Genomic DNA, 26,620 nt, shown 5'->3' with positions numbered 1-26,620 from the left:
CCCACATACTAATGATGAAAAATCTTGACGAGAAATTAAGGAAACACATTTACCATTGCAACAGAAAGAATAAAATACCTAGGAATAAACCTACCTAAGGAGACAAGAGACCTGTATGCGGAAAATTATGACACTGAAGAAAGAAATTAGAGGATACAAATAGATGGAGAGATATACCGTGTTCTTGGATTGGAAGAATCAACATTGTGAAAATGACTCTACTACCCAAAGCAATGTACAGATTCAATGTAATCCCTATGAAACTACCAATGGCATTTTTTTTTTTAAAACTTATTCCCCAAACTCCTGGTCAAGCTGACCGCTCTTTTTTATGTCATTTTATACACACCTATAACCTCCAGTAACTTCATTTCTTTTTTTTTTTTAAGGGCTGTGTTGGGTCTTCGTTTCCGCGCGAGGGCTTTCTCCAGTTGTGGCAAGCGGGGGCCACTCCTCATCGCGGTGCGCGGGCCTCTCACTATCGCGTGCTCTCTTGTTGCGGAGCACAGGCTCCAGATGCGCAGGCTCAGTAATTGTGGCTCACGGGCCCAACTGCTCCGTGGCATGTGGGATCTTCCCAGACCAGGGCCCGAACCCGTGTCCCCTGCATTAGCAGGCAGACTCTCAACCACTGGGCCACCAGGGAAGACCCCAATGGCATTTTTCACAGAACTAAATAAATAATTTCACAATTTGTATGGAAACAGAAAAGAACCCCAATAGCCAATTGTATGGAAACACAAAAGAGCCCCAATAGCCAAAGCAATCTTTTCTTTTTTCTTTTTAAACATCTTTCTTGGAGTATAATTGGTTTACAATGGTGTGTTAGTTTCTTCTTTATAACAAAGTGAATCAGCTATACATGTACATAAACCTCATTACCTCCTCCCTTTTATGTCTCCCTCCCCCCTAGCTATCCCACCCCTCTAAGGGCTCACAGAGCACTCAGCTGATCTCCCTGTTCTATTCGAGTACTTTCCACTATCTATTTTACATTTGGTAGTGTATATATGTCCATCCCCCTCTCAAGTCGTCCCAGCTTACTTTCCCCTCCCCGTGTCCTCAAGTCCATTCTCTACATCTACATCTTTATTCTTGTCGTGGCCCTAGGTTCTTCAGAACAATTTTTTTTATTCCATATACGTGTGTTAGCATACGGTATTTGTTTTTCTTTTTCTGACTTACTTCACTGTTTGACAGACTCTAGGTCCACCCACCTCACTACATGTAATTTCATTTCTTTTAATGGCTGAATAATATTCCATAGCATGTATGTGCCACATCTTCTAATTCATTCATCCATCGATGAAAACTTAGATTGCCTACATCTCCTGGTTATTGTAAACAGAGCTGCAATGAATATCGCGAAACATGACTCTTTGAATTATGGTTTTCTCAGGGTATACGCCCAGTAGTGGGATTGCTGGGTTGTGTGGTAGTTCTATATTTAGTTTGAAGAAACCTCCATACTGGTCTCCATAGTGGCTGTATCATCTGACATTCCCACCAACAGCGGAACAAAGTTCACTTTTCTCCACACCCTATCAAGCATTTATTGTTTGTAGAGTTTTTGATGATATGGCCATTTGGACTAGTGTGAGGTGATACCACGATTTCTTTTGATATGATTTTCTCTAATGATTAGTGATGTTGAGAATCCTTTCATATGTTTGTTAGCAATATGTATATCTTCCTTGGAGAAATGTCTATTTAGGTCTTCTGCTCATTTTTGGATAGGGTTGTTTGTTTCTTTGATATTGAGCTGCATGAGCTGCTTGTAAATTTTGGAGATTAATCCTTTGTCAGTTGCTTCCTTTGCAAATATTTTCTCCCATTCTGAGGGTTGTCTTTTCGTCTTGTTTATTGTTTCCTTTGTTGTACAAAAGCTTTTAACTTTCATTAGGTCCCATTTGTTTATTTTTGTTTTTATTTGCATTTCTCTAGGAGGTGAGTCAAAAAGGATCTTGCTGTGATTTATGTCATAGAGTGTTCTGCATATGTTTTCCTCGAGAGTTTTATAGTTTCTCAGAAATCTGAGACTCTCTTCCATTCTTTTCATTTTCTTTTTCTTTATTCTGCTCCGTTATTTTCACTATTGTATCTGCCAGGTCACTTATCCATTCTTCTGCCTCAGTTATTCTGCTATTGAGTCTTCTAGAGCATATTTAATTACATTTATTTTGTTGTTCATCATTGTTTGCTCTTTAGTTCTTCCTCCTTGTTAAACCTTTCTTGTATTTTCTCCATTCTATTTAGAAGATTTTGGATCATCTTTACTATCAGTACTCTGAATTCTGTTTCAGGTAGACTGCCTATTTATTATCTTTTCATTTGTTTTTTCTGGCGGGTCTTTACCTTGCTCCTTCATAGGCTCTGTGTTTCTCTGTCTACTCATTTTGTTCAGCTTACTGTTTTTGCGGTGTCCTTTTCACATGCTGCAGGTTCGTAGTTCTCGTTGTTTTTGCTGTCTGCCCTCAGTGTGTAAGCTTGGTTTAGTGAGTTGTGTAGGCTCTCTGTTGGAGGGAACTGGTGCTTAGTTCTGGTGGATGAGGTTGGATCTTGGCTTTCTGGCAGGATTGTGTCCGTGGTTCTTTTTGGGGGTGTCTGTGACCTTATTATGATTTTACTCAGCCTCTCTGCTAATGGGTTGGGTTGTGTTCCTGTCCTGCCAGTTGTTTGGCGTAGGGGTCCAGCACTGTAACTTGCAGGTCTTTCAGTGGAGCTTGTTCTTAGCATTGCGATTGAGATCTATGGGTGAGCTTTCACTGATATTATGTTGAGCCAGGAAGTCTCTGGTGGACCACTGTCCTGAACTCAGCTCTCCTACCTTCGAGGTACATGCCTGAAACCCAGCCAGATTAGTAAGACTCTGTCAGCCACACAACGCAGAATTAGAGAAAGAAAATATTATAAATTTATTTTATTAAAATAAAAATTTTAAAATAATTATTAAGAAAAAACTTTTTAAATATTAAAAAAGTAAAGAAAGAAGAGAGCAACCAGACCAAAAAACCAATCCACCAATGATAACATGCACTAAAATGTATACTAAAAAAAACAAAACTAAATGAAAAGAACAGACAGACAGAACCCTAGGACAAATGGCAAAAGCAAAGCTATAGAGACAAAATCACACAAAGAACCATACACTTATACACTCACAAGAAGAGAAAGAGGAAATAAAAAAATATCTTTTGGGAAGTCTGAGGTCTTTGCCAGCAAACAGGAGGTGTTCTGTAGGAGTAGTTCCACATGTAGATGTATTTCTGATGTAATTGTGGTGAGGAAGGTGATTTCCACGTCTGAGTCCTCCACCATCTTGAAGTTTTCTTTATTAAAAAATTGTTAATCTTAACACCTAGCCATGATTCTTCAAGTCAGTCTCCTCTGCTGCAAAGGGTATGTGCAAATGATCGAAGTAATGAGTATATAAAAGAAATAATGAAAAGGCTATAATCATATTAATGAAACGAAGAAGGGAGGATTAAGCCAGAACGTCGCCCAGGTTTTTGAGTAACCACCCAGTGTCATTCACACTAACTCCCAAAGCAATCTTAAGAAAAACAGACACAAAACAAAAATATAGATCAATGGAACAGTATAGAAAGCCCAGAGATTAAACCCACGCACCTATGGTGACCTTATATTTGATAACGGAGACAAGAATATACAATGGAGAAAAGGCAGCCTCTTCAATAAGTTGTGCTGCTAAAACTAGACCACTACATGTAAAAGAATAAAATTAAAACACTCCCTAGCACCTTACAGAAAAACAAACTCAAAATGGATTAAAGACCTAAATGTAAGGCCAGACACTATAAAACTGTTAGAGGAAAACATAAGCAGAACACTCTATTACATAAATCACAGAAAGGTCTTTTTTGACCCACCTCCTAGAGAAATGGAAATAAAAACAAATATAACAAATGGGACCTAATGACACTTACAAGCTTTTGTACAGCAAAGGAAACCATAAACAATACGAAAATACAACCCTCAGAATAGGAGAAAATATTTGCAAATGAAGAAAATGACAAAGGATTAATCTCCAAAATTTACAAGCAGCTCATGCAGCTCAATATAAAAAACAAGAAACCCGTCCAAGAATAGGCAGAAACCGAAACAGACATTTCTCCAAGGAAGATATACAGATTTCAAAAAAACACATGAAAGGATTCTCAACATCACTAATCATTAGAGAAATACAATCGAAACTACAATGAGGTATCTCCTCATACCAGTCAGAATAGCCATCATCAAGAAACTACAAACAAATGCTGGAGAGGGTGTGGAGAAAAGGTTACTCTGTTGCACTTTTGGTAGGAATGTAATTTGATACAAACACTATGGAGAACAATATGGAGGTTCTTTAAAAAACTATGACTAGAACTACCATATGACCAGCAATGCCATTACTGGGAAACCCTGAGGAAACCATAGTTCAGAAAGAGTCATGTACCACAATGTTCATGGAACCAACCTAAGTTTTCATTGACAGAAGAATGAGTTAAGATGTGGTACATATATACAATGGAATATGACTCAGCCATAAAATTAAAAGAAACTGAGTTATTTGTAGTGATGTGGATGGACCTAGAGTCTGTCATACAGAGTGAAGTAAGTCAGAAAGAGAAAAACAAATACCATATGCTAACCCATATATATGGAATCTAAAAAATAATGGTTCTGAAGAACCTAGGGGCAGGACAGGCATAAGACGCAGACGTAGAGAATGGTGTTGAGGACACAGAGGGGGTAAAGGGTAAGCTGGGATGAAGTGATAGTGTGGCATTGACATATATACTCTACCCAATGTAAAATAGCGAGTGGGAAGCAGCTGCATAGCAGAGGAAGATCAGCTTCATGCTCTGTGACTACCTAAAAGGGAGGAGAGGGAGTGTGGGAGGGAGACGCAAGGGGGATGGTATATGAGATATATGTATACGTATAGCTGATTCACTGTTGTACAGCAGAAACTAACACAACATTGTAAAGCAGTTATACTCCAATAAAGATGTTAAAAGAAAGAGTATAAATGTGCTTGCTCTGTTGGTGTTTTCACCCTAAATTTTTACTGGGGATAGAGCAAAATTCGTATCATACCTTGAGGTCTATCTCATTTTGCTCCATCTGTCCTCTTGCAATAGCAATAAAAGTAATAGTGATAATAATAAGAGCGCAGACTCAATAGCCATTCTACTTCATTCAAACCCAGTTGCCCTTGCTCTCCAAGCGGATGCGGGCAGATGAATTCACTGCCCCATGCTGGGTTTCCTTGACGGTGGAAGGCATTGAGAAAAACAGGGCTTCCCAGGGTCATTATATGTATCAAATGACCTGATGATTGTAGTTGCTCAGAGCAGTGCCCGGAGCGTAGTAAATGCACCTACTCAAGTTAGAGGGAAAGTGAGGATTCCCAGTTTCCAGCATCAAGCTCTGTGCTCAACACTGAGCCCGATGCCCCCATGTCAGACTGTGAGTAAGTCCAAGCAGGCTGGAGGCTGGCCCAGAGCTTCCTTGACACTCAGTATGGTTCACATATTTATCATCTTTCAAAAAGCTTTTTAAACTTTATTTTTGTGAATACATGCCTTATATAAAACAGCAGAAACACCAGCGATGCTAGAGATTTCATTATTACTCCCTAAATAACGTTTACTATCAAGACTTTGAATGGGGGAAACTTTTTAAAGGCAAATAAGTTTTTTTTCATGAAATAATGAAAGTGAACATTAAATGTCTCCCCCCATCCCCACCCTATTACTAATATTAAATTTCCTCTGGAAAGCCTCATATAAAAACAGAAACCCTAATATGGACAGTAAATAGTCAATAGAGTTGTTAACCTAGGCAGTATTGCAGTAAATTAAGGTATTGTTTAGGTATTTTGAAGCTTTCCTCTTCCTTTCTCAATAAAGTGTTCCAGCCATTCTGCCCCTCTTTCCCTCCAAAAACACATCCCAGAGCAGAAATGTTTATATCTCTGAGTCCTCTGAGTCTCTGTTCCTATGAACTAATTTTCAAAATGAAAATACTGCACAAAGATATGTAAGAGAACTATGAAAGACGTAGGGAAAGACTCTTCATAGCTAAGGTAGTCTTTGCTTTGCATTGTTTCTTTTGTATACTCTTCAGGGTTTGTCTGCTGCATGAGTAAGACGACACGTGTGGGATTATGTTGGATGAACGATAGGAAAGGTCTCTCTACTATAAACCAAGGACGCCATGACTTTGTGATTAGGTTTCTAATTATTGACGCTGTATCTCTGGTTCCATCTTCAGTGACTTCGTTTTTCTTTTTGCAAGATGTGAGAAACATGAAGGTTTTCCGACATTGTTATTTTTGCAAAATTTGCCCTTAATGGATCAAGCGTCCATCAGTGGCTCCTTCAAACCCATTTGTGCTACGGCTATGAACCTGGGCCGGATCAGCTGCATACTGTTGCTCTGGTGGTCACATCAGCTGTCTCTGGTCTTGGTGCTCATGTGGGGGTGACAACCAACAGTGGAGTGAAGGTGAAGATCTTTCCTGGCAGCAGAATCAGCATGCTGATGCTTTCCCCAAGGTAGGACATTTCAGTGAGGTCTTACCTAAATCCTCAGGGGTGCTTGTTGTCCCCACTGGAACAAAGAGAGCTGATCTATAATTGGACCAATAGAATTTCCCATCAGTTGTTAAAAATGTACACACTTCTCTGTGTTCGCAGGTTGAAACCTTGATTTCCCTAAACTCTTTAAAAACTCTGCACTAACAAAAACCAGTCTCGTGAGCACACCATTCATAAAGTCTAGGGAAAGGAGAGTGGCCATCTTTTCCTTGGCTTTATTTTTAACAGAGTCACAGAGTCCAGTGTCTGCAGGCAACCTTTACAGACAAGTGTGTACATATTGTGTTGGCCAATAAGTTCATTCATGTTTTCCGTAACATCTTAACAAAAAATAGTTGCGTAGATACTTCCAAACTGGTGAAATTAAGCGCAGAATGAAAGGCTAATTGCTAATGAGGGTTTAGGTCTTTTCTCTTCCTGAAGCCTTCCATGTGCAGAGTTTGTCCAGCGCAGCTGTGCATCTTTGGGGAATCCAACAGTAATAGAGAAAATGTGCAAATATCCCTCACACCCGCTTCTGTCACCTAACTCCCATCAAGTCCACATCTTTAGCTAAATCGACTAGGAATCTATAAAGGGTATGTCTCTAGTCCCTTCCATCGTTTTCTAACTTGCTGCCATTCTCACTTTGCAGATGGGGGAAGGAAGGCCTAGCAGGGTTTAGAGAGGTGAAGAATGTTCCCCATTGTTCTACAGTGATTGAGTAGGCAGCTGCGGTTCCAGTCCAGGAAGCCTTTCTTCACAGCCTCGGTCCCTCCCTCTCAGACTCCCCCTACCCCCAGCAACAATCTCTGCAGTCACAAGGGTATTCACAGTGATGACAATCAAATGACTCCCTCCTGATCACTCAGGGAGCCCTGGGCAGGTTGCTCCCATCACATACACATTCTGTCATTTAATTTATTCTTCACAGAGACAGATGACGTGGGTATTATTATCCTCGTTTCATAGAAGAGAAAGCTAAATCTCAGAGAATTTAAACAATATGCAAACACCTAAGCGGTGAGAAGGGCTGGCAGCGGGAGGAGCTCTCACTCTTGTTTTACTCCAAGCCCTCTGACACTTCCGTTCTGCTGGTTTTCAGGCACTCAGTTTTTGGGATGTGTGAATAGCGTCTGTGTACCCTCTAGTGCACACTCTTCTCCAGCACCCACAAGTCCATTGGCTGCACCAAGAGGAAGGGTTTTGTGAGGAGATCTGATATTGAACGATCACCTTCTCCAGTGCCTCCCCAACCTTCGTGCCACTGCACCGTCCTTCTCCCCTCCATCTGCTCTTGAGAAAAGGCCACAATGCCTCCAGGGATCCATCGTGACAGGGCACCCAGGGTCATCTGGCTACAGAGGGATTTCATCAAACAAAAAATTCTGCACAGCAAAGGAAACAATAAACAAAATGGAAAGCAATGTACAGAATGGGAGAAAATATTTGCAAATAATGTATTTGATAAGGGACTAATATCGAAAATACATAAGAAACTCACACAACTCAGTAACTCAGTAGAAAACAGCAACAACAAATAACCTGATTAAAAATGGTAAAGGACCTGAACAGTCATTTTTCTGAAAAAGACATACAGATGGCCAATAAGTACATGAAAAGGTGATCAATCATCAGGAAAATGCAAATCAAAAACACAATGAGACATCACCCCACATTGTCACAATGGCTTCATCAAAAAGGCAATAGATCACAAGTGTTGGTGAGAATGTGGAGAAAAGGGAACCCTTGTGCACTGTTAGTGGGAATGTAAATTGGTATAGTCATTATGGAAAACAGTATAGAAGCTCCCCCCAAAATTAAAAATAGAACTGCCATGTGATCCAGCAATTCCACATCTGGATATATATCCAAAGGAAACAAAAATTTCCATCTTGGAAAGATATCTGCACCCCCATGTTAATAGCAGCATTATTCACAATAACCAGGACATGGAAATAACCTAAGTATCCATCCACAGATGAATGGATAAAGAAGTTTTGATATAGTGAAATATTATTCAGCCTTAAAAAGGAAACCCTGCCATTTGCAACAACATGGGTGGATCTTTAGGGCACTATGCTAGGTGAAATAAGCCAGGCACAGAAAGACAAATACTGCATGATTTCACTTATGTGTGGAATCTAAAGTAGTCAAACACATAGCAGACAGTAGAATGGTTGCTTCCAGGGGCTGGGGTAAGGAGAAATGGGGAGGTGATTGTCAAATGGTACAAAGTTTCTCTTTTGCAAGATAAGTTCTGGACTACACTATACAGCATGGTACCTGTAGCTAACCGTACTGTATGGTGTACTTACAATTTTGCCAAACTCAGTGAGTTCTAGACATTAACTATGCACAGGTTTTTCATGTCAATCATACTTCAATAAAGTGGTTTTAAAAACTAAAATAAGGGTGGCAGGATATCATTGTGAAAGAAAAAAAGAAGGAAAATATAACACAGCCTTCAAAGTCACAAGTCCTGTCTAGCAGTCAGGCATTCTTCCTCTGCCATGACCCAGCCCTTAACCTCTCCGAACAACTTACTTCACTTAGAATCAGAATAAAAATAACTCACTTTCAAGACTGCACAGCAGAGCCAGTGCAATCATGAGTAGCAGCTGTTTCCACCATAATGAGAGTAACAGTTAATGGAGGAGACCCCAAAGCTCTGTCCTTCCTGCTACAGGCATCACTGTCTCCATAGAAGGCACATACAACCAGGACCAGCCTCAGGGGTCACCCTCTTACCCCCCAGGGTGTGAGTGTCTACAGCAGTGAGATGGCAGGGACAAGGAAGAGCTGGAGAGGCCAGAGATCCAGGAACATGTGGGAAGATGACCTGGCTAGCAGGTGAAGGGCGAGCACTTCAAGGAGATGGGGCAGACAAAGAGACAAGATGGCAAAATCCCCCTCACCCCCTGCACTGATCTGTCTGGCATGGCCCCTGATCAGGAACCTGCTTCCAGGGCACTGCCTTGATTCTCACTCTCAGCTCCAGGCTGCTGGACTCTGCCATGTCTCCTGGACATGCCAAGAAACTCCCTTTGGTTACATCCAAAGCAGGTGAACTCAAGTGAAAACAGGAATATTTTGGGAACTTTGGAGTCCACATATTTTGTAGGCTGGAAGTGTGGGAACTTCGCTCCCTGTATTAGGGTTCCCCAAAGAAGCAGAACCAAGAGGATAAATGTCGATGCAGGGATAGATAGAGATAAATATATAAGAGGACATTTATTACAGGAATTTGTTCATCAGATTATGGAAGACAAGAAGTTCTACAATCTGTCATCTGCAAGCTGAAGACCCAGGAAAGCTGGTGGTGTAATTCAGTCTGAGTCCAAAGGCCTGAGAATTAAGAGACTGAGGTTTTAAGTCCTGGTCCAAGTCTGAGGCCTGGGAACAAGGAGCATTGATAGCTGAGAGCAGAAGATGCACATCCCAGCTCAAAGAGCAAATTCCACCTTTTCTTCTACAGGCAGACCTTGGAGATATTGCAACTTCAGTTCCAGTCCATCACAATAAAGCAAACATCAAACAAAGCAAGTCACACAAATTTTTTGGTTTCCCAGAGCATATAAATGTTATGCTTACTCTATGCTACAGCCTATTATTGATAAGTGTGCAGTAGCATTACTTCTAAAAAACAATGTAAATACCTTAACTAAAAAACAATGCTGTTTGGGAAGGTATGCCATAACTCTCAATTTGTAAAACAAAATGCAGTATCTGTGAAGCACAATAAAGTGAGAGAAGATAAAAGGAAGTATGCCTGTATTTTGTCCCTCAAAAGACTGGATGACGCCCACACACCTTGGTGAGAGCGATCTTCCTTATTCAGGCTACTGACTCAAATGCTGATCTCTCCTGTGGACACCCTCACAGAAACATTCAAAAGTAATGTTTTACCAGCTATCCAGGCATTCTTTAGACCAGGGGCCCCCAACCCCCGGGCCGCGGACTGGTATTGGACCGTGGCCTGTTAGGAACTAGGCCGCACAGCAAGAGGTGAGTAGCAGGTAAGCCAGCCAGCGAAGCTTCATCTGCCTCTCCCCATCGCTCCCATTACCGCCTGAACCCTCTCCCCCCACCCCGTTCCATGGAAAAATTGTCTTCCACGAAACCAGGCCCTGGTGCCAAAAAGTTTGGGGACCTCTGCCTTAGACCAGTCAAGTGATACATAAAATGAACAGTTGCTCTCCCTTTGGAAGACGGGCTTCCTTTTGGAAGTTTTGTACCTGAGCATTTGCTTCAAAGGACACAGGACCACTGCTGGCATTTCAGAGCATCTGCTATTTGGTGATTAACTCATCCAAAAGAGAATGGACTTTCAAGGAGCTGTGTGTTTTCTTTCCTGCCAAAGCAAAGGTCTCACTTGCCAGGACAGTCCACCTGGCAGAGCGTCCACCTCTTTAATGCTCCCGGGAAGCAGGGAGGGAATGGGCAATTTTGTCTCAGTTTATTTTAAGACACACACCAGTTATGAAGCATTTGGATGAGCCATGAACACTTGGTTCCCTCTTCAGGTCTAAACCCAAAAAGGGTTTAGAATGAAATACATTTGGCTGCACTCTGCATGCTGCACACGGGAAGAAAGGAGGTATTTGTGGCTCCTAAAAATAAACCTTTCTGGTTTGTTCTTCTGCAAGTCCAATCAGATGCTGCTGGAGCCTGATAATGATGAGGCTGAGCTCAGCCTATCTTTCCTACTCAGCCTGCCCTCCTGCCTTAAGGGGATAAAACAACTGACCAAGAGATGCAGATGGTGCCCTCCTTCTAGGCGTATACCTTTTTGAGTTAGTGTTTTCATTTTCTTTGGATAAATACACGAAAGTAGAATCGCTGGATCATAAGACAATATTATTTTAAATTTTTTGAGGACTCTCCATACTGTTTTACACAATGGCTGCACCAATTTACATTCCCACCAACAGTGCAAAAGGTTTTCCTTTTCTCCACATCCTCATCAATATTTGTTGTCTTTTGATGACAGCCATTCTGACAGGTGTGAGATGATATCTCATTGTTGTTTTGATTTGCATTTCCCCGATGACTAATGATGTTTAACATCTTTCCATCTACCTGTTGGCCATCTGCATGTCTTCTTTGGAAAAAAATGTCTTTTTATATCTTCTGACCATTTTATAATCAAAAAAATTTATCCCTAGGTGAAACTTTGCTTTCTATCTTGTCTTTATCTGAATTTAAAATGAACTGTAAAATGTGTTTATCCAATTTTTCATTTTTGTCTTTTCACTCTAATGAAAGCCACAAAACCTTCTGCCTGAGACTTCATCACATTTGTCATATCCATATGCAATTTTAAAGCTAGTCAATGAAGTTAGTTGAATTCTTATGAGTCATACTTAAGCAGTTGTGGTCAATATATTTTAAATGAACCATCATAAATTCTACAGATATATTTCTATATTGACCTTTACTTTAAAACTTTATAAGCAAATAAATTTGATATTTCCTTTTATTTGTAGCCTTGTACTTAGCATTAGATATTGTCTTTAACAATTTGTAAATGATTACTTGTTAGCTCTAGTATCAATCATATGTAAAATATTGGAAAATGAAATACTATGAAAAATTACATCCTATTATAGTGTAATGAGACAAATATAAATATATTTAAGTAAAAAGTTTATCTTTTGTATACAAACCACCTGACTTGAAGATGATCTTAAGCATAAAATTATTGCAAATGAATTCTGTATATGTCCAAATAATTAGCATAAGTGTCTTTGGTAAGTCAACTGTTCATCAATTTCTGTGTTCTTTAATATTATAACAAAATGGTTAAGTTGTTCAAGGATTTATCAAAGCTACCTATTTTATAACATGGGTCCTATGTAACAAAGTCTGGAGTGACTATACCCACGTGGCCAAGACCAAAACCGTTATCCATTTTCTCTGGTTGTATAGTGATGCTATAATCGATCATGTGACTCTTTGCTAGAAATCAGCATAGGCTAATCATTTACACAACAGTTATACCCCAAGTCAGTACTCACAGCTGGAGAATATCAGCGGGCAGGAGTGCTCATCCATGGGGAAGTTGTGCAGCTGCAGCTGGCATTCTGCATTTATGGTGAGCCTGTGGGGGAGCCAAGCATCACTCTGGTGGCCAGCCAGCGACAATCCAACAAAGGCCCTAAGCAAGGCCAGGGGCTGTCACGTTACTACCATGTGGGGAGGAGGGGCCTGGAGTGGCCACATGGAGCTCACTCTTAGTAGGGGCACCATACTTTCAGTATACCATTTGCGTTTTTTTGTGTTGTGTTACTTTGTTTTACTAACTATCAGAAGCAGAGGAAGTTTCCATAAGTAAAATTCCTGACTGTGTCTAGAAATATAAGCCAAGTAAGAGAGGAAACAAATCAAAACAATATGTCCTTGTTTTCATAGGTCCTTGTTTCTTATGTCCTGGTTTTTAATCTGTTTGACTGAATTAAATCTTTCCTCCATTTTTAAAATGGTATATTTGCCTAAATAGGTATAATACCAAGTTCATCCACTTGTAGGGAAGAGTTCATATTTGGCCAACTCCCCTACTTGACTAGGCAAGTGGTGGCTGCACTAAATGTGTGTATTGCATCTTTTCAAAGCAGACATTCCTTGGGTCAGAGTTTCTATAAAGGATCGCAGGACTGGCCATGTCTCTATGCTGGTTTGCTGAAGCTCACCTTCATTTCAGAGTCTCATTTATATTCCTTTAAGAATTGATGAGGAAATAGCTATTACAAACTCCTGTTCTCCAAACGTAACTAACTCATCAGCAGAGTTCCCTGTTGTGGCTTTTATTGTTGTTGCTGTTCCCAAGCTGTCAACATTATTATTTCCATGAAACTTTAAAATTAATCTTCTGCTTATTTTGATATTAATCTGTGCCTTTGTGCTACAAATACGTGTTTACCATATGAATTACAGATTTCTCCTTATGGGCACAAATCATTTGCAATTAAAAGCTCCTGATACTGGATGTGGGAACAGGCAGGTGTGTTCAGGGGCTGGCGGTGGTATTCACCGAGCCAGGAGGACACAGGGGCCTGGTCAGAGGTATTAGAGAAATGACATTCCCCTGCAGCATGTTGAATCAAAATGCCTTTTAGGCTTTCAGGAGGAGGTACACACAGGCAGGTGGCTCATAGAATCTGGTGCCCAGAAGGGAAGTTTGGGGTTGGAAATGAATGTGGGAATGAATCCTCAGCGTGGATATGGCTTTTAAAGTCTTAGGAATGGATGAGCTAAGTCAGCAGGAAAGTGGAAAGAGGGTAAAGTGAGTGGGAATTCCTAAGGCAGGAGGAACAGAATGAGGACAGGCTGTGTCAGGAGGTGGACAGGAGGTGCAGGAAGCAGCTGTAAAGCAGCAAAGCCAATGAGACAGAGATAATCAGCACAAGGCACTCCGTCCAGTGTTCTGGAGAGGGTTCAGATGGTGGGAGAGCAGGGTCCAGACGTCACTGTCCTGATCCCAACGCTGGGTGGGCAGAAAGACTGGCTTAGGTGGAGGGCTTTCTATGGAATGTTTCAACCATGTGTTCAGTTAGACTCAGATCACCCTAGCGGAGAGACTCTTGAGAGATACAGACCCAGGTTCAAACCCGGGTAACACTAGTTCCCGATGGAGACTTTGGGCAGGCAGGTCTATTCACATCTTTCAAACGCAGCCCCTCTTACTTTGCTGGGTTTCTGTGAGGACAGCCTGGCCCCCAGGAGGACTCATTACAAGGTAGCTGCCACTTCCATTAGGGATGCATTAGGGAACACCCTCTGTACTCTTTTGTTCCTTGTGGTCTCAAATTTGGCTATAATTACATTTGTCAATTAGTACACCAAGACATCTTTATTTTCTTAGCTGAATGGTCCTGTGGGTTAAACATATTAAAGATAATTTCCACAGCCCACTTACAGCGGAAATGGATTCTGATGAAGGAAGGATTTTATATTCATTGCAGATCATTTGTATGTCTTTATTTTTACACAACATGGGATTAGGAAAAACTTCTTCAAGACCCAGTAGCATGTTGAACATGAGAAGTGATGATAGAATTTAGCAATGAAAAATAGGGTCCCATTCCTACAGTGATCTAAATTAAAGTCCCCAATATCAGACCATCAGTAGCATCTCACCTTAAAGTGTAAAGGATTTTCCCATCATTCCAAATTCTGAGGAGCTGATTGGGGGTGGTGATCCAGTGAGCCTCTGCAGTTTTGGAATTGCGGAATATCGTATCTGGAATCCATATTAACCCCACCATGTTGCTGTTCAGAGTAAGGATTTTCATTGTGCTGTTGAACCGAAGGCGACTGTCGGTCCAGGTCTGGGCAAAAAATATATCAATTTGGTATTCCTGAAACAGAGCAAAAGGAGGGGCAAGACATTTCTATTAGTGGCTTTTCTGCAGGCTTTGTTTTCTTTCTCAGGAGTATTGTTCTCCTTATGTGTGCATCCTAACCTGCCCACATCCCTTTCTGTTAGTGCCTAACACTGTGTCTGGATCAACGTGATGGACAGTCAATAAAGGTAACTGATTTATTTGTCAACAGTGTGATAACATATGTGAAAATATTCTGTAAATAATAAATTGTAATAGACACATAGAGTGTGGTGAGGGGCCAAGAGGTAGTAGAATACAATTCAGAACATAGATGCAGACCCTCCTATATTCTTAAGCCAAGCTCTGGAAGGTGGCAAAATCTACCATTCTCTAATCTGTAAATTGAGTAGAATAGTAGCGCCTACGTCCTAAAGGGGCTATAAGGAAGGAAATAAATTGTTAAATAAAAAGCTCTAGTGCCTTCTCAAATAACACAACACAAATCAAAAAGTAAAAAATAAGCAATGACAAAAATAGAGCTGATAGACACCCAGGCCGAATGCTGATTCCAAAAAGAGGGCTGATGGCACTCAAATTACTTGTGTAACTGGAAGCAACCCCAGTATTCACAGCATTTAGATACAGGATGAGGCTGATGTCACTGTGAGACGACAAATGTCTCGAGCCTGGACCACTGCAGAGGCTCCTCCCATAATCACAGTTTAAAGGATTAGTTTTAGGTCCATAGTAAGGAGGATCTAGAGGCAGATTGTTAGTGATCTTAATATCTTTCATAGTTTCTTTACATATTAGATATTAAAAATGAATTACTTTTACACAGTTCAGTAATTCTCAACAAATCCCATATTTATCCTTTTCACTGAGTTTCTGGTTTAAAGAACTTTTCTGACACAGGTACTTCAACAGACCAAATCCAGCCTTTTATTAACATCCCCTCATTCATCATCTATTTGTTGCACAGACTATGTCAGGCCCTGAAAACCATCGAAGGGCCAGAAGTGTGCCAACAGGAAAAACCCATGCCTTCACGGGGCTTTTGTTCCAGTCAGGGAAAAAAGGCCTTAAACAGACAATTAAGGTGAAAAAAAATGACATGTCTGATGTATTGAGTGCTATTGACTATGCTTGGTAAGTTAACACGAGAAAGAAATTATCTCAGAGGATAATTGGCCAGTTTGAAAGCAGTTATGAAAGTATGAACGGGACTGTTGCCTGCCATTCCAGTAAGCAAAGAATGTTGCCCCAATTTCCAGTTCTACAAGGACCAAGCCATCAGCCCCTGCAGTGGTGTACCCTGAGGGGAATTCAGGATGGAGAAAATGAGGAAGTATTTTGTGCTTTGGAAACTGACCCTAGATAGTTAAAATTCATATCTAAGGAATAATGTCAATGAATCTAGATTCTTACATCTTCCCATATATAGAAAAGCACAAAAATCATTAACTTGAGATATCTGTTCTGTGTAACTAACAGCGATCTTTTGATGTTTGACTACATTTTTTCCAGCAAAAATCTGTGTATCATGGCTTCTCCCTTAACTCTTCAGAGCAGTTCATCAGAGCTATCTGAGAGGCTGTCTCCCAGACTTAAGTCCTCAGTAAGATCCCCAAATAATAACTTGCAACTTTTAGTTTGTGTGTTTTTCTTTAGTTGACAAAAGAGAAAGAAAAAACAAACACTGATTCTTGTACGAATGGAAGAAGCAAATGCTTCTCACCCTATCAGTAAATCAAAGACTCAAGAAATGCTTTGACTGTTAAAAGCCTATTGAAACTCACCTTTGCAGAAATAATCTGACCCATTGCTAAAAACCTCTAAATGGGTTGTCATGATGCAAAATCTTTGTGCAAGGACAAGCGACTAATATATGACTCTTCCACTGAAGACTGATGGGACCAAGGTGTCTGTACTTTTTAAGAGAAAAAGTAAAGGTGAGAGTGAAAGCAAAGGGTTGGGTAGAGGCAGTGGCATTAAAAAACAAAGACATATCATGGATCTTGGAATCGTGTTGACACACAATCTATGCACGTGTTAAACTGGCCTATAAGGTAAGAGGCTGGCTAGGTTTTGAGGGAGTTCTACTGCCAAAGGAACCTCAAGTCAGGAAAAAATGTCTGTGACTACTTGAGACTTAGATATAGTCTTGCATTTCTTTCCCATGTCCAGAACAGTTAATGGAAAAGGAAAACTCCCAGACAATGGAGTCAAGAGCCAAAAAGAAGAGTCCTTGGGAGCCCAACTCTGGGAGGAGAATTAAAACTTAAAAACACTCTCTTCCCAGGGAAAAGAGCCCACTCAGGATCTGCCCACTGGGGTCTCAGAATTGCTGCAAACTAGTGGGTTGATTTTGATTATCCTGGGCTTCTTCATCCTTGTAGCTATACTGTATATGTGGGTGTGGGTGAGACAGCTTTTCTTTTCAGTTTACAGGTTGGTGGATCAAGGAAAGCCATGTGCAACGATGTGAAGACTAATACACATACAGGTAACCATAACGTAGGGGATGGGACGGGTTGGACCTTTGGGGTTACCTCAATTGAAGAAGTGAGGAGTGTGTCTGTCCTGATGAGGGAAAGACAAACAAAACATTTGGCAGCTAAAGACAGATCATGATGGTCATTGGTACTATTCACCAAGTATTGCAACATCCCTCCTTGTGGGCATATGATAGATTCACATGCTCCCTTTTTGGGCCCTGAGAAACTGTGCCCACATGATCAGTGTCCCCATGATTCACACCAGACATGTATTGTAGGTGCAAAAGGTAGAGAGAGTAGGATGCAGGGGCGGGGGCTACGATCCTCACTGAGAAGGTGACTTAGAACAAGACCTCAGTGAGGTACAAGAGTGAGCTGGGCAGATAGCTGCCTCCCTTGCCAGGGTCCTGAACACAGGAAGCAGGAATGTCAAAGACACTCTTGAGAAGCAGGAACAATGCTGTGGTACAGATTCAGCCGAATGGGGCAGGGGAGCAGACCCCTCACCTCCTTGGTGGCAAGATTTTAGCCAAACGATGATGATTGCTGACTATGAAATAGACTATATTTGCACAGAGAACATGAAAACACACTCAAAACTTAAAATTCAAGATGTGAGAATAGCCGGGACGGCACATATAAGTACCCATACGAATTACTTTCTTTTCCCTTTAACACTGGTTTATTGGGTAAAGGAATAAGGAGAGAAGGATAAAGATGTTCTCCTCAACAGGGTCAAGGCCCACCAATCATGTGGGCAATGATAGCCAGTAAAGACTGTTCTTTGTAAAGGCACCAAGTGTATTTTGGAACGATTCTAAAGCCAACCGGATATTTAAAAATCCCTATATTATATCAGGGATATTGAAACTCAGAAAACTTCAAAATTTGCCAAAGTTACCAAAGGACACCAAGTAAAAATTTCCAAGTGGGTCTTTTTATTGTTTAAAAATGACAAATCAAAAAGACTCCTGATGACCAAACAGTCCTCCTCTTTACACCCTTTCCCTACTTATCTTCTCTGCTTACCATCCCCATTTATGTCCCTTCATAGTACGTTTTAAAATGCAGATCTGAGATGGGTAAATCGTATAGCAAGCTAGGCAGCATTACCTAAAGTCACTCCCATGAGGCACAGATGTTTTTGTACCCACCAGGCACTATTGAGACAGAGGTAATAATGATTTTCTGCTAGGGGGTAAAATAAGGCCTGAGAACTTAAGTAACTTTCATCAAGTCACACAGCTGCTAAGTACCAATTGTGCCAAACTATATAGTTAAAATCTTCTTCCCAGAAAAAAAGGGAATCCTCCTACACTGTTGGTGGGTATGTAAATTGGTGCAGCTACTATGGGGAACAGTATGGAGATTCGTTAAAAATATAAAAATAGAACTACCATTTGATCCAGCAATCCCACTCCTGGGCATGTATCTGGAGAAAACCATAATTCAAAAAGATACATGCACCCCAGTGTTCACTGCAGCACTATTTACAATAGACAAGACGTGGAAATAAACATCCAGTGACAGGAGAATGGATAAAGAAGATGTGATGTATGTATACACACACACACACACACACACACACACACACACACAGACACACGCACACAGTGGACTATTAGCCATAAAAAAGAATGAAATAATGCCATTTACAGTAACATAGATGGACCTAGAAACTATCACACTAAGTGAAATAAGCCAGACAAACACAAATATATCATATCACTTATATGTGGAACCCAAAAAGGATACAAATGAACTTATTTACAAAGCAGAACAGACTCACAGACATAGTGAACAAACTTATGGTTACCAAAGCAGGCGTGGGGAAGGGATAAATTAGGAGGTTGAGATTAACGTACACACACTACTATATATAAAATAATAAAAAACAAGGACCTACTTTATAACACAGGGAATTATACTCAATATCTTGTAATAACCTATAATGGAAGAGAATGTAAAAAAGAGCATATATATATATATATATACACACATATATATTTAGCCAAATCACTTTGCCGTACATCTGAAACTAACACAACACTGTCAAAAAACTATATGTCAACAAAGTTTTTTAAAAATCTGCTTTCCTTGATGTGAGTGAGAAAGGCTGCAGCAGCTGCAATCTACTTATCAGATATAGGAACCACCACCAGGACGTGAAGAAAGAACCCCAGTGTGGGCAATCATTCCACTTTTGCCCTGTTTACCAACTGTGTGAGATTTTTCGCCTTCCTTGGCCTTTGATTCTTCCTCTGTAAAATGGGAGAGTTGGGTTAGGTTAAATATAAGAACGCTTCCACCACTAACATTTTATATTTCCGCATCCCTGCCTGGAGTTAGCTTTTAGTGTTGAAAGTAATTTTTCTGTAGGGGAACTATTTTTCTGTAAGGAAAGGGATCACACCATGATGCCCTGAGGAAAGGTCTGCAGGGTTTGGAGGGATTATCTCTTTATTCTGAAGTCCTGCCACAAACTCCAACTCAAGAGGGCAGAATGCGGATGGTGCGCGTGGGGCCTGGTGTGGATGTTTTATTGTGTCTACATTTGACTAAATGTTGGAGAAACACTTTCCACCCACAAAGTAATATTTTTATGTCTCTCATAAACTTTCTTTGTAACTGCATTAATCATCTTTCCTGCAGAGGAAAAAAAATTCATTCTTACAATGTCTATCTAAAACAACATATTATATAATTCATAAATAGCTGTGAAATTAATGTGTCTGAAATACTAATAAATGCAACAGGTGAAAAATGTGCAACAGTCCCAACTTCATGTTGTGGAGAGCCTATGCCGATAATTTGTTTTAATAGTTGGAGGGCTCAATGATTCCTAAATAGGCCAACAGCTTGTGGAGTATTTTAACAAAACAAAAGAAAAATTATGATTCTTCATTCTATCTCTCCGTAATTTCTAAAACATTAGAAAGTTATTTTCTAATGCTTTTCTCCTTTCCTTTACTAAAGAAGATGGCCATGTGGAAAGATGATAGATTAATAAAGGACAGGGACTTGGAGACAGGTGGATACAGGAGACAAACACTCCGGGGCACAGGCACTCTCCCTCTGTCCCAGCACGTCAGGACATCGCCTGGAACGTGACAGAAAAATCTTTTAGTATTCGAAGTCACTGGCAGTTTCTTTATAAAATGGAAATTACAGGCCCATGCCGATTAGACTTTGTTCAAATGCGTTAGTTAAAAATGTATAATATGTAATGATAATTAGAATAAAATGATTTTTATTTCTTCATGATCTGGTATAGAAGCATAACAAATATATATTTTTGGTGTTATTTCCTCAAATGCATCATAGGAAACAAGGCTTTACAGCTGGCCTCCATTTCTCCCCCAAAAACCTGCTCTAGCCCTCCCTCAGATCTGCAGTCTCCAGGGGCTGCACCTGTCCTTTTTGCACCCCTGAGTTTCCTGAACATCCTTCCCACCAACCCCAGGCTCCTTCAGTCTTTGAAAGCCATTCACCGACTCCAACATGTAAGCCCTACTCTGTGCTGGGCAGGAGGCTAGGTTTATATAAAGCCAGATGCAATATCCTTGCCTGCAGGAGCTTGGGCCCACAGAATGTGGAGAGGGTGTGATGCCCCACCTGGCACCCAGGCAATATGAGCGCAGCTTTCAGGAAGCCAGAGAGGCCCACCCGGGTGGTGCAGAGGGCTCTGCAGGGACCAGGCCTCCCATCTGGTCCTGGAACCACTGGGCAGAAAGTGGACAGGTGATGGGTGTATCCATCAGGGAAGACTGTATCAAACCTGAGAGGAGTGAGACCAGTTCAGATAGGGTGGGTTGTGAAAAGTATTTGTTACAAGGATCACCCGTAGGAACATCAGAAAACCAGGTAACTTCAAGATGCAACAGGGAAACATGGTGCCCTCCTGAGCAGGTCCAGGACTTGTCACCTGATACTAATGTAACCTAGGGCCCTTTTTAAGAAAAGGATATATAAATATAAATATAATATTAAATAAAATATATACATTTATTTTGAATGAGAAAACTACATGAATACGCAAAAATCGCAAATGCCACAAAAATAACATAATCTGGGGAAAATAGATTTTATTTTTATTTGCTAACTGGCCCACTTTCATCATATTCACAAGTCATATATCTTTTGCTTGCTTGCTCTCTGGTCAAACCTTTCTATGACAATGTTTTATGATGTTAGGTTTTTAGAAAGAGAGAATAAAAATTATTACTTACTCTGGTATAATGAAACAAAATGTTTTATTATTAATAGATTTTTTAAAGTTTACTTCAACTCACAGTTCATTATTGGAAATATCATGTGCATATTTGGGATTCTACTAAATGGGGAAAAGCCTCGTTTCTTTTATATAAAGTTTGTGGATTCTGCCTTTGAACTTGGGCTCTAGGATTTTCCTCCAAGCCACCCATACTTCGGGAGTGCTGGACTTTGAGAAACAATCATTCTGGGATAGAGCTTGGGTCTTGCTCATCCCGTGAACATCACAGTATATGGAAGTTGCAGGGAACCCTAACCCATTAACCACAGCTTGAAAGCTTCCCCAGCCCCACCTCCCCTTAGGGGCCACAAGTACCTGCACCCAACAAGAGGAATTTGTAATGGGGGAATCAGAGGAGAAAGAGATAGCAGTATTTAAAATGCTTTGCATTTGCAAATATCACACACTGCTATGACCTTCCCTGGGGCCTGGGAAGGAGCTTCTGCAAGGGAGGAGCTCTGAGGCTTAAATTTTGCAAGCATGATGCAAGTTGGGAAGACCCAATGGACCACATGGTGTTCATGAATCTGTGCCAGAATTCGCTTGTGGATGTCAGGTGGACCCAATCCAGGAAAAGCAAGGGTATGAAGGAGACACAGCTGCTGTTGGAGATGATGCTAGCAGTCAAAAGAATAGGAGGAAAATCTCCCTCCCTTCTGTCCTTATCTCCCAAGTGTCTCAGATTGGCTGAACCCAGCAGGAGGCCAGGTGAACAGGGACCTGGAAAGGCAGGCTTTGGAGTCAGCCCCCTGTGATGGGGAGCAGTGCAGGGGACAGTGGGAAATGGATGGAGGACTAGCAAGGGCATAAGAGGGGTGGAATGGGCACCCATCGGGAAGCAGGCTCCCCTCTTACACCCTGTGGACATTTTCCACATCCGCCTGCTCGCCTTTTCAACATTCCCTCTCTTGAATAGCTGTCCTTCCTCTGGACTTCAGCTATATATTTACTGCTTTCAGATTAAACTTGTCTTTCAGATTAAAGCATTCCATTGGATGTTATATTCTCCAACTACCACAGCTACTCAAAAGCATACAATGGCTACTCTAAGAATTGAGTTTAAACTCCTTTGCATGATACTTAGGGCTCTTTTCTTTATAACCCAAGCTGACCATCTGATTCCTTGTAAACACACCGCTTACCATAGACATCTCTTCCCGATGTGACGAGATACTCTGCACACACCCTCATCTTCCCCCTTCCACCCGTGCTCTCCCCAAACCTGGAAGCCCTCATCTCATCTCTCAGTCCTCCCATCTCCCAACTCCCTGAGGCATGGCTCCTCAGCTTTACACGTTTGGCTGTAGCCTGCTTTTCTTCATAATATTACTTTCTTCTCCTGATGTGAATGCCTTGTTTCTTTGATTGGAATAGCTCACAGTTGTCTGCATGTTGAGCACATAACACTGTAACGTGGTCCCTCGATCCTTGCCCATAGCACCAATACTCCCTCCCCGCACCGAGAAAGCAGCATCATTTAAGAGCACTTTCTTGACTACCAGAGAGTTCCACCAATCAGCAAAGATCCGAGGCCTTAATTATAAAGCTGCCAGTTGAAACATGACTATAATTCTGTAGCCAGGGCTGGGAGCTACTGCCACTCACCACATGGAAGAGTGATGTGCTGCCTGCCTGCTGTGTACTTTTAAGTATGATGTGGTGACTTGTATCTGGGGGCTCAGCCTCCAAATGCCTGTACCCTTTCAGTGAGGGTCCATTCCAAGGGAACCTAGTGGGTTCCCAAATAGAGAAAGGGCCCTGCTCTCCCTTCCCTCTCCAGGGTGGCCACAAAGCACTGCCTGACCAACGTGCCCCAGGACACCTGCTGAGCATATCCTTCTCAGCAGACCAGGTCACACCCAGCTCCGGAGACACAGCAGTCTCCCGGGACCCCATTCCTTCTCTGCTCCAGCCGATGTGCCCACTTTGGATAGCAAATCTTCTTGTCCTCCCACCTCTGCAGGGTAGGAGGCAACAGAGAACATTATTTCTGCTTCACCCACACTGTTGAAGTCTAGGTCCTTGTGTGCTCACTCATTCTAAGGGAAAAATCCATGTTCCTGGTTCCTTTCCAAAAAGGCAGGAGCCCATCACAGAGGTGTGCGAAGAGGTGGCTTTAGAAAATTCAAGGGTTGAATTGTGTTCCCCTCAAATCTGTGTATTAAAGTCCTAACTCCCAGTGCCCCAGAATATGACTGTACTTGGACACAGGGCCTTTCAAAGACGATTACATTAAAATGAGGCAATATGGTTGGGCCCTAATCCAATTTCACTGGTGTATTTTTGAGAAGAGAGAGACACACAGAAGGAAAATCATGTGGGGATGAAGGGAGAAGGCGGCCGTCTGCCAGCCAAGGAGAGGGCCTCAAGATAAACCAACCTGCCAACACCTGGATCTTAGACTTCTAGCCCCCAGACAATGAAAATATATATTTCTTTTCTTTAAGCCACTAGGTCTGTGGTACTTTTTCTTATAAACATCTTTACTGGAGAATATTTGCTTTACAATGTTGTGTTACTTTCTGCTGTATAACAAAGTGAATCTGCTATATGCATAAATATATTCCCATATCTCCCCCCTCTTGCATCTTCCTCCCACCCTCCCTAACACACCCCTCTAGGTGGTCACAAAGCACGGAGCCGATCTCCCAGTAATATGCGGCTGCTTTCCACTAGCTATCTATTTTACATTTGGTAAAGTATATGTGTCAATGCCACTCTCTCATTTCGTCCCAGCTTACCCTTCCTCCTCCCTGTGTCCTCAAGTAAATTCTCATCTACGTCTTTATTCCTGTCTTGCCCCTAGGTTCTTTAGAACCATTTTTTTTTTTGCTCCATATATTTGTTAGCATACGGTATCTGTTTTTCTCTTTCTGACTTACTTCACTCTGTATGACAGACTCTAGGTCCATCTATCTCACTACATACAACTCAGTTTTGTTTCTTTTTATGGCTGAGTAATATTCCATTGTGTATATGTGCCACATCTTTATCCCTTCATCTGTCGATGGACACTTAGGTTGCTTCCATGTCCTGGCTATTGTAAATAGTGCTTCAATGAACATTGTGGTACATAACTCTTTTTGAATTATGGTTTTCTGAGGGTATAGGCCCAGTAGTGGGCTTGCTGGGTCGTATGGTAGTTCTAGTTTTAGTTTTCTAAGGAACCTCCATACTGTTCTCCGTAGTGGCTGTATCAACTTACATACCCACCAACACTGCAACAGGGTTCCGTTTTCTCCACACTCTCTCCAGCATATATTTCTTGTAGATTTTTTTATTGATATGGCCATTCTGACTGGTGTGAGGTGATACCACATTGCAGTTTTGATTTCCATTTCTCTAATGATTAGTAATGTTCAACATCCTTTCATGTGTTTGTTGGTAATCTGTATATCTTCTTTGGAGAAATGTCTATTTACGTCTTCTGCCCATTTTTGGATTGCACTGTTTGGATTTTGATATTGAGCTGCATGAACTGCTTGTATATTTTGGAGATTAATCCTTTGTCAGTTGCTTCCTTTGCAATTATTTTCTCCCATCCTGAAGGTTGTCTTTTCGTTTTCTTTATAGTTTCCTTTGCTGTGCCAAAGCTTTTAAGTTTCCTTAGGTCCCATTTTTAAAATTTTGTTTTTATTTCCATTTCTCTAGGAAGTAGGTCAAAAAGAATCTTTCTGTGATTTACGTCATAGAGTGTTCTGCTTATGTTTTCCTCTAAGAGTTTTATAGTGTCTGGCCTTACATTTAGGTCTTTAATCCAGTTTGTGTTATTTTTGCGTATGGTGTTAGAGACAGTTCTAATTTCATTCTTTTAAATGTAGCTGTCCAGTTTTCCCAGCATCACATATTGGAGAGGCTGTCTTTTCTCCATTGTATATTCTTGACTCCTTTATCACAAATAAAGTGACCATATGTACATGGGTTTATCTCTGGGCTTTCTATCCTTTTCCATTGACCTATAGTTCTGTTTTTTTATCAGTACCATACTGTCTTGATTACTGTGGCTTTGTAGTATAGTCTGAAGTCTGGGAGCCTGGTTCCTCCAGCTCCATTTTTCTTTCTCAAGATTGCTTTTGCTATTCGGGGTAATTTGTGTTTCCATATAAATTGTGAATTTTTTTGTTCTAGTTCTGTGGAAAATGCCAGTGGTAGTTTGATAGGGATTGCATTGAATCTTGCTTTTGGTCATATAGTCATTTTCACAATGTTGATTCTTCCAATCCAAGAAATTGTATATCTCTCTCACTGATTGTATGGTCCTTAATTACTCTCATCAGTGTCATAGTTTTCTGCATACAGGTTTCTGTCTCTGTACGTAGGTTTTTTCTTAGGTATTTTATTCTTTTTGTTACAACGGTAAAAGGGAAGGTTTCCTTAGTTTCTCTTTCAGATTTTTCATCATTAGTTTAGAGGAATGCAAGAGATTTCTGTGCATTAATTTTGTATCCTGCTACTTTACAAAATTCTTTGATGAGCTCTAGTAGTTTTCCGATAGCATCTTTAAGATTCACTATGTATAGTATCATGTCATATACAAACAGTGACAGCTTTATTTCTTCTTTTCTGATTTGGGTTCCTTTTATTTCTTTTTCTTCTCTGATTGCTGTGGCTAAATCTTCCAAAACTATGTTGAAAAACAGTGGTGAGAGTGGACAGTCTTAGTTCCTGATCTTATGGAAAAGGTTCCAGTTTTTCACCATTGAGAACAATGTTGGCTGTTGGTTTGTCATATATTGCCTTTATTATGTTGAGGTAAGTTCCCTCTATACCTACTTTCTGGGTGTTGAATTTTGTCAAAAGCTTTTTCTGCATCTTTTGAGATGATCTTAGGTTTTTTCTCCTTCAGTTTGTTAACATGGTGTATCACGTTGATTGATTTGCGTATACTGAAGAATCCTTGCATTTCTGAGATAAATCCTACTTGATCATGGTGTA

General features: G+C 40.9%; 1 protein-coding gene across 1 annotated transcript in view; it reads right to left on the bottom strand.

Moving 5' to 3' along the window:
- The window catches only part of GABRG3 (gamma-aminobutyric acid type A receptor subunit gamma3), a 575,951-nt gene that overhangs the window by 118,362 nt on the left and 430,969 nt on the right, over positions 1-26,620 (bottom strand). The window contains exons 3-4 of the mRNA XM_082450223.1: positions 14,727-14,947; positions 12,608-12,690 (exon numbers count right to left, since the gene is read on the bottom strand). Coding sequence (XP_082306349.1) covers positions 12,608-12,690; positions 14,727-14,947 — 304 coding nt within the window. The remainder of the gene's footprint in view (positions 1-12,607; positions 12,691-14,726; positions 14,948-26,620) is intronic.

This window comes from Balaenoptera physalus (genome assembly GCF_965194825.1).
Source record: "Balaenoptera physalus genome assembly, chromosome: 2".
In the NCBI taxonomy this organism is placed as follows: Eukaryota; Metazoa; Chordata; class Mammalia; order Artiodactyla; family Balaenopteridae; genus Balaenoptera; species Balaenoptera physalus.
This window is presented reverse-complemented; position numbering and strand designations above follow the sequence as displayed.